Raw genomic sequence first — 9,053 nt, 5'->3', positions numbered from 1 at the left:
TATAGATATAAAGATCATAAATGTAACATACCTTCACGTCTTTAGCAAATTTTTCAATAATATTTCCATTGTCGTAAATTTTTATGAAATGTCGTGGACTGATTGGTATTCGACTACTCGCGGTTCCTAATTCAATAAACATAGTCTTTCTATCTTTATTCTTGTGACCCAGAGCATAGACTCTGGAGTATCTAAATTCTAACTGATCTGTAATGACTTTAACTTCATCACCAACTTCTACATCTTCTATTCTTCTTTTATCATTTTTTAATGTAACAAAGGAAGTCTCCTGACCAGGAAAACAACATTTTGAAAGCTAAAAGAAAATGTAAATAATCGATAATTTTTGATTTCATGTAATTAGATTACTTAAAGTGACAGATTCACCATTTTCGGGGGCTGATTTGGGTCTTGAATATGTGTGAATATATGTTGCATTATTCCTTAAAATACATCAAAATAGGAATTTTACTCTCTATTTCTATATATCATAGAGTATCTTAAAATGACGGGCCCCCTTTTTAACTGTTAAACGTGGATAAGTCAAAACACACATAGATTTGAAGACTCAAATTTCGATGTTGAGTTGTTTACTATTAGTTATTAGCTTTACTAAAAAGTTCAATTTACTGTGAATAAGATACGATCGGTCAAATACATGGCGCACCTTCTCTTTTGAATTATCTATATTGCACACCTTACCTAGTCACAAATCCAATTACAAATGTAGCTAATGTAACTAACTATAAAAATAACCATTTTCGACTTTGTTTTACTTCTGTTTGACCTTGGCCAGATTTCCAAAAAAAATTGTTACAAAGCAATATAGTGTCAGAAAAAACTAATGTAAAACAGCTTTCTGTCTTTCTACAATCAAAAATATCATTAAATGAAGTAAATCTCTATACTTACAGGTGCTGGTCCTGTCATTGTGATTGTTAGATAAGTTTCCAATTCTACACAAAAACTGAATTATAATCATTCTGTAACTCTTATTTATAATGACTTTTTGGAATTACCAATTCAATATTTCAAAGTTGTGAAGTTGTGATGATGCAAGGTTTTTCCATTTTAATCATAAAACTGTTTTAATTTCAAAATAATTCTGATGAAATAATTTCTTCGCGTGTTACATTAAAGTATTAATATACAAAATAAAAATCCCAGTTATAAAATTGTAGATCAAAAATTACACTTTGGACAAAATTCCATAATTTGATTTCTAACTAGGTGAACCTGTCTATATTTTTGACCCAATCTTTAAAGCCAGAAAATAAAACTAAGTTTTCTTTGTATAGAATAAGATAATGGAATTATATTTGAATCCACCATAAGCTTTAAGAATAGTCAGTTACGGTTAAAACGTGTAAGGACTCATGTCTATTATCTTAATAAAAGGCAAAATTTTGAATTAAATTAACAGTTTGTTTTACCTACAATAGACCTATGAATATACCTTCGTATTTGACCTATATTCATGTTTAGTTTGGGAATCACCAGAAAAAGCTTCAAAATGGGATTTCCGCGATAACGCAAACAAATGGTAAGAAATAATCAATATATAACCCGATATATATAATTGAAGAATATCGATAGCTCACAAAAAGATCCACCACACCTACTGTACAATGTAATTGTAACGACCAATAACCATATAATAATTACATTAAAGGGGTATTCTGCTTTGTTTGTAGGTCGGAAAAAATGTTGTCCTCAAATTTATGATAACTCTACACCAAAATCTAGAGAAATGTGTCCCTTAACATGTCTGAATTTTTAACTAAATAAAAACAAGCATTTATGTTTTAAAGCCAAAAATATTTAAAAAACGTTACGTAAAGTTTTTAAGTTCGTTTTTCTTTTTGGTAGATGTAAGAAAACTACTCTACGGATTTAAGCAAAATAAACGTCAAATTGCAGAGACTTATTCTGAAGGTTTCAACAAATAATAACGAGATATCATAAAGCCGAACACCAATACTAGGCCAAACTGCTTAATCAACAATTATTAGGCTCTGTTTGCAACCATTTACCATTTGTAGAAAATCAAACCATGGTATTCCCGATTTCATTTTTAAAAAATAATTATTATTGGCCGTAAATAACAGTATACATGTATATTTTTTTCTATCCACTCGCTATCCAAATATATACCAAGAAACTAATAACCGTGACTGTCTTTATTATGGGTATTTTGCTATATTCAATCAATGACAAATATATTATGAAGTAGTGTCAATGGTGTAAATCATAACAATATCCGAAAGTTTCCGAAAAATTATTTTTCGAAAGGAATTTTTTGTCTTTACCTTTATTATAAAATTAGAACAAAGCGGTCATCTTGCACTATATCGGGAATTTTCAGCCTGTTTTGGGGGAATTCCAAAGCCAAATTTAGTTCATTTGTTTTTGGTGCTTTATTCTATTTTTTATAATGTTGGTGTACAGCAAAATACACTGATAATAATTGTGGATTTGGAATTCCCGTAAACTAAATTGAAAATTCCCGGAGGAAAATTCCTGCTTTATTCTAATTTTAGAATGAGGGTGAGGCAGCGGTGGCGGAGTGTGTAGTTTATATGAGACAGTAAATTATGGTTATATCATGTTACTCCATTCCTTTAACTGCATCATATATATCAGTAACAAAGTTTCAGTTTATACAGCTGATATTGGATGTAATTTTGTTTACTGTGCGTTCTCAGTTGACAGCCAAAATGAAATAAATTTGCATGTTGGCCGTAGGAAGAGGGAAAAGTGTGGGTGGTGCCTCGCTAAGAGTTTAAAAGCATATCACATAATTACACCCCGCGTGAAACGAACAGACAGGCGGCTCTTACGTTTCGGAGACCTGATCATATTATACTAGAATTCTATAAAACGTGCTCATTACCGTCGGTTCAATTATATGGCCAATTTGCTGGAAACAAAAAACGATTAACGTTTAAAATTTCTTTAATCTAGACATATCATTATACAAAGCCATTATGCTTTACTTTATTCTGCAACTAAAGGATGAGCAACATTCAGTGTAGCATCAAACACCATTGGAACTCCATCATTGTTTGGAGTCATGACAAGATCCATGATAGGTGTTGGTAAATATCTGCTAAGACCTCTTATAGGTGAAAGTAATTTATGGGCAAGGGATGATTTCACCTCAGCGTAGCAACTTGCAACAACATTGTTAATAATTATGTTTCCTTCTTCAGTAAAAGGTGCATACAGTCCTTGAGCTTCAACGTGATCTATTTCCAGAACAGGTTCTTCTACTAACTGGTCGTTATTATCAATCAATAAGGTATCTCCTACCTGAAATATAAAATAATACCAGTGAATGACCTTTAATTCCGATTTTCTTGCAATGTTTATATAAGAGTTGTCAGAAGTATTAGACTGTTACCATTCTGTTTTGTCAAGTGTACATTAAAGATGCTATAATTGTTCAAATGTTTCATTGATACAGTTTAAATATAGATATAAAGATCATAAATGTAACATACCTTCACGTCTTTAGCAAATTTTTCAATAATATTTCCATTGTCGTAAATTTTTATGAAATGTCGTGGACTGATTGGTATTCGACTACTCGCGGTTCCTAATTCAATAAACATAGTCTTTCTATCTTTATTCTTGTGACCCAGAGCATAGACTCTGGAGTATCTAAATTCTAACTGATCTGTAATGACTTTAACTTCATCACCAACTTCTACATCTTCTATTCTTCTTTTATCATTTTTTAATGTAACAAAGGAAGTCTCCTGACCAGGAAAACAACAATCACAAATCTAAAAGAAAATGTAAATAATCGATAATTTCTGATTACATGTATTTAGATTACTTAAAGTGACAGATTCACCATTTTCGGGGCTGATGGGGCTGATTTGGGTCTTGAATATGTGTAAATAGTCTTTAAGAGTACTAGAAATGTTGCATTATTCCTTACAAATACATCAAAATAGGAATTTACTCTCTATTTCTATATTTGTCTTATCTATATATCATAGAGTATCTTAAAATGACGAGCCCTCCATTTAACTTTTAAACGTGGATTAGTGAAATACATGGATTTGAAGGCTCAAATTTCGATGGTGAGCTGTGAATACTATTACATATTAGCTTTGCTAAAAAATTCAAGTTTTTGTGAATATGATACGATCGATCAAAATCATGGCGCACCTGCCCTTCTGAATTATTGCACACCTGACCAAGAAACAAAACCAATGACAAATGTAGCTAATGTAACTAACTATAAAAATAACCATTCTTTTACTTCTTTTTGACTTTGGTCAGATTGCCCCAAAACATTCTTACAAAGCAATATAGTGTCAGAAATAACTAATGTAAAAAATATCATTAAGTGAAAGTAAACCTCTATACTTACAGGTGCTGGTCCTGTCATTGTGATTGTTAGATAAGTTTCCAATTCTACACAAAAACTGAATTATAATCATTCTGTAACTCTTATTTGTAATGACTTTTTGGAATTACCAATTCAATATTTTAAAGTTGTGAAGTTGTGATGATGCAAGGTTTTTCCATTTTAATCATAAAACTGTTTTAATTTCAAAATAATTCTGATGAAATAATTTCCTCGCGTGTTACATTAAAGTATTAAAATACAAAATAAAAATCCCATTTATAAAATTGTAGATCAAAAATTACACTTTGGACAAAATTCCATAATTTGATTTCTAACTAGGTGAACCTGTCTATATTTTTGACCCAATCTTTAAAGCCAGAAAATAAAACTAAGTTTTCTTTGTATAGAATAAGATAATGGAATTATATTTGAATCCACCATAAGCTTTAAGAATAGTCAGTTACGGTTAAAACGTGTAAGGACTCGTGTCTATTATCTTAATAAAAGGCAAAATTTTGAATTAAATTAACAGTTTGTTTTACCTACAATAGACCTATGAATATACCTTCGTATTTGACCTATATTCATGTTCAGTTTGGGAATCACCAAAAAAAGCTTCAAAATGGGATTTCCGCGATAACGCAAATAAATGGTAAGAAATAATCAATAATGAATACCAATGTCAATATCTGAAGAGAATAGACTGTGGACCTTCTTATTTTACATATTATGTATGTATTATTTACTTGTTTCACCTTGTCTACTGCCTTAATCTACGTCACAAATATCAAGTATCGGTCTTAAAAACAGGTTAAAATAGGTAAGTAGCCTTGATATAGCATTTTTTGACATGATATTTTGTTCGGGATAATACTTGTACAATTTTCATTTTTATTATTATTGGGACGTTTTTTGGAACACCCGATATATATAATTGAAGAATATCGATAGCTCACAAAAAGATCCATCACACCTACTGTGCAATGTAATTACGAGACTGCTAACGACCAACACATATAATAATTACATTAAAGGGGCATTCCGCTTTGTTTGCAGGTCGAAAAAATTTTGTCCTCAAATTTATGATAACTGTGGGGACCGTCGTAGACCAAGTGACGCACCAACACATCATCGACGTATCAGCATAGTTAATGCTAAGACCAAACGTACCGGTAAAATATTTAATCGAGAAAATGTTCACAAGCACAGTTCAGTACAATCAATATATGTTTTCATAATACTCATTTCAGCAATATACATTGTTCTTCAACATATTTCAGTATGTAGGCCTATTATGTGTTTTTATTAAACACATGTCAACTCAATAAGTATCGACGTAACAAAGAAAGGAGTATCACCAAAGGGTCATTCTAAAGGTATCGACGTAACAACGAACATAGTACCACCAAAGGGTCATTCCAGCATATTAGGAAGTTTCAGCATACATAAACCATATCCCATTTACTAATAAACAAGTATCCACATAATTACATAGTTCCCTAAGGAATACACATTCAATGGTTGAACATAAGTTGAATGTCTTAACTTGAACTGAATGTCCTTACTTGAATTGAATGGTTTTGCTACAAAATATAAAAATGACAATCATAAGACACAACTCACAATTATAAGAATCCACAGGCATTCGTAGCAAAATACAGAATCTGAACTAACATATACCAATTTGCAAAATGTCAACACTAATAGACAGTCTCAACTTCTGGCAACAATATACACATGATAACATAATGAAATTGTAACCTTATCTTAAAATTAATAGTTCTTACAGACAACTTAGACTTCAGAAATTCAAGCAATGCACGTGGTAATGAAAAGGATGCCTTTGGACTACTGTCAGTAAGATTGAAAATTTCTTTGAAGTACATTTGAGAGCAAATTCTCAATAATTACACATGATATCCAACAGAAAATGTCTACAGAACATAATTAAAGAATTCCATATTAGAATATACATAAATAAATTTAAACGAAATAATAAATAAATATGTTTACAATTGCGCCTTAGGGGCTCCGTACTATTTCTATATATGTCTTATCTATATATCATAGATTATCTTAAAATGACGAGCCCTCCATTTAACTTTTAAACGTGGATTAGTCAAATACATGGATTTGAAGGCTCAAATTTCGATGGTGAGCTGTGAACACTATTACATATTAGCTTTGATAAAAAATTCAAGTTTTTGTGAATAAGATACGATCGATCAAAATCATGGCGCACCTGCCCTTCTGAATTATCTATATTGCACACCTGACCTAGACACAAAACCAATAACAAATGTAGCTAATGTAACTAACTATAAAAATAACCATTCTTTTACTTCTTTTTGACCTTGGTCAGATTGCCCCAAAACATTCTTACAAAGCAATATAGTGTCAGAAATAACTAATGTAAAAAATATCATTAAGTGAAAGTAAACCTCTATACTTACAGGTGCTGGTCCTGTCATTGTGATTGTTAGATAAGTTTCCAATTCTACACAAAAACTGAATTATAATCATTCTGTAACTCATTCGTTGTAATGCCCTTTTGGACGATTGCTCGACGGACAGTTATATCAATGAGCATATAGCTGCCCATCTCGACCTCCAAGGCGAAATCCGAGATTTATATGTCTGCGTTCTTGGCGGAAAATCGTCATGTTTAAAGTCAACTTTGGTATCTGCAGAACTATGCAGTCTCGATCGCAAAGTTTGCATTCCATTTTCCACATTCACTGTCAAAAATGTAGCGGGTAATTTGAGAACCGTTGATTGGAACAGACAATCTAGATTTTGGTCGCATTTGCAAGACACACCGTTTCCATGCATCGATGACACTCGTGTTGACATGTTAATCGGTTTAAACATTCCCGGCGTACATCGTGCTATCACAGAGATAGCTGGCTTGCCTGGGGAACCAGTTGCGCGTTTAACTCCATTGGGCTGGACGTGTATCGGACCTGCAGATCCGTATTGTTCAATCGCTAGTAACTTTTCTCATTTTGCCTATTTTGTCAAAACAGAACCTGATGTAGACTCATTGCTGCGCCAATCGTGGGAACTTGAAACCGCTGGAATTCAATCTGGTTCTTTGAATTACTTTAAGTCGGAGTTAGAAACGGTTAAGTCTGCCAAGGATACTTTATCCTATGATCCTATGATCTCTAATTATGAGAACGCGGAAACGCGGCTATTGAGCCTTGAGCGCTCTTTGAGTAAACACCCGGAAGTATCTTCGCAGTATTCGGAAATTATCAGACAACATATAGCTAAAGGCTATATCACCGTACGGTCTCATTCTTTGCCATCTTGGTACCTTCCTCATTTTGCGGTTGTACGCATGGATAAATCTACTTCTAATGTCCGCTTGGTCCTTGATGTGGCTGCGCGTTCATATGGTTTGTCCTTAAATGATTGTATTAATCCTGGACCTAAGCTACAGCGTGAACTTCTTGATGCCCTCTTACGGTTTCGAAATAAGCCTACTGCACTTGCGTTTGACATTTGAGAAATGTTTTTGCAAATAAAGCTAAAAGAGGACGATCGCCAATATCATAAAATTCTATGGCGCGACATGGATCCACTTCGCCAGGTCAAAATCTATCAATACAACAGACTTGTGTTTGGAAATTCTTCCTCGCCATTTATGTCGCAAACGGTTCTCAACGAACATTGTAAGCGAAATCTCGATGAGTATCCACTAGCAGCTCATTCCGTTTTAGACTCAATGTATGTAGACGATTTGTTGGATAGCGTCGACACCGTATCGGAAGCTATTGAACTACGCCGTGAACTTACTTCACTGCTGTCAGGTGCAGGATTTGAAATTTAAGTTCTGTCCGATATTCCTATATCTGATCGTTTAAACAAATTATCGTTGGATGACGGAAATCTTCCCTCGGTAAAAACACTTGGTATCCTTTGGAAAGCCGAAAACGATTTGTTTACGTTTGAGTACACCGAACCAACGTTTGATTAAACGTGTTGTAGTACACTGTAAAAAAAATTTCCTTCGATTAACAGAAAAAATTCCGGCAGCTGATTTACCAGAATTTAAATTTTGACTTCAGTTATAAAACAGAATTTCTTGTAAAATATCTGCTTTAAATAACAGAAATATTTTACGACAAAATCTGTTAAATTACAGAATGACTAATAATATTTCCTGTAATTAACAGAAAATAGGAAGGATATTCTGGTAAATCTGCTGCCGGAATTTTTCTAATATTTCCTGTAATTTAACAGAAAATAGGAAGAATATTCTGGTAAATCTGCTGCCGGAATTTTTCCTTCCAGTTCTGTAAAAAAACAGAACTTTAAAAAAGATATTCTGGTAATAAATCTGTTGCCAGAAATCATTTCCATTTTTCTGTAAAATAACAAAACATTTTAACTTTATTTGTTTATTGATATTATTTGTGCATTGTAAATAATCAGAGAAAATGATGTTAACTACATCTTTAATTGTACATACAACTGAAAATGTGGGCGTATAAAAACAATCTCTTACATAAAAACAAATGATGAACTTGAAATACATACTCGTCTCTAATGACATCTTTAACATTCTGATAACTAATGACATCTTTTAATGATATTCTCATAAGTAATGACATCTTCATAACGTTCTAACTAATGACATCTTCATAACGTTCTAACTAATGACAACGTTCTGATTTAACTAATG

The 9,053-nt window shown here is 32.5% G+C and overlaps 2 protein-coding genes across 2 annotated transcripts in view; both read right to left on the bottom strand.

Annotated features, from left to right (window-relative positions):
* Window positions 1–930, bottom strand: part of LOTGIDRAFT_155741 (hypothetical protein) — a gene marked incomplete at both ends in the record, with an annotated part of 19,876 nt that extends 18,946 nt beyond the window's left edge. The window contains 2 exons of the mRNA XM_009068270.1: window positions 32–316; window positions 913–930. Of these exons, the coding sequence (XP_009066518.1) occupies window positions 32–316; window positions 913–930 (303 nt within the window). The remainder of the gene's footprint in view (window positions 1–31; window positions 317–912) is intronic.
* A 2,009-nt stretch (window positions 931–2,939) lies between these two features.
* Window positions 2,940–4,713, bottom strand: LOTGIDRAFT_229767 (hypothetical protein). Its single transcript, XM_009068269.1, has 3 exons — window positions 4,385–4,713; window positions 3,504–3,788; window positions 2,940–3,312 (listed from the first exon to the last, which is right to left on the bottom strand). The coding sequence occupies exons 1-3, from the start codon at window positions 4,400–4,402 to the stop codon at window positions 2,998–3,000; spliced, it is 618 nt and encodes a 205-aa protein (XP_009066517.1). The 5' UTR covers window positions 4,403–4,713; the 3' UTR covers window positions 2,940–2,997.
* Between the last annotated feature and the right edge of the window lie 4,340 nt (window positions 4,714–9,053).

This window comes from Lottia gigantea (genome assembly GCF_000327385.1).
Source record: "Lottia gigantea unplaced genomic scaffold LOTGIsca_9, whole genome shotgun sequence".
NCBI classification, from domain to species: domain Eukaryota; kingdom Metazoa; phylum Mollusca; class Gastropoda; family Lottiidae; genus Lottia; species Lottia gigantea.
The sequence above is the reverse complement of the archived record's forward strand: the minus strand, read 5'-3'. Positions and strand labels throughout refer to the sequence as shown.

What these genes read in the sequence shown, in the direction of transcription:
- LOTGIDRAFT_229767 (XM_009068269.1), bottom strand. An exon ending in AATTTGCTAAAGACGTGAAG is followed by an intron (nt 3,313 to 3,503) that starts GTATGTTACATT and finishes TTTATATTTCAG; the next exon opens with GTAGGAGATACCTTATTGAT.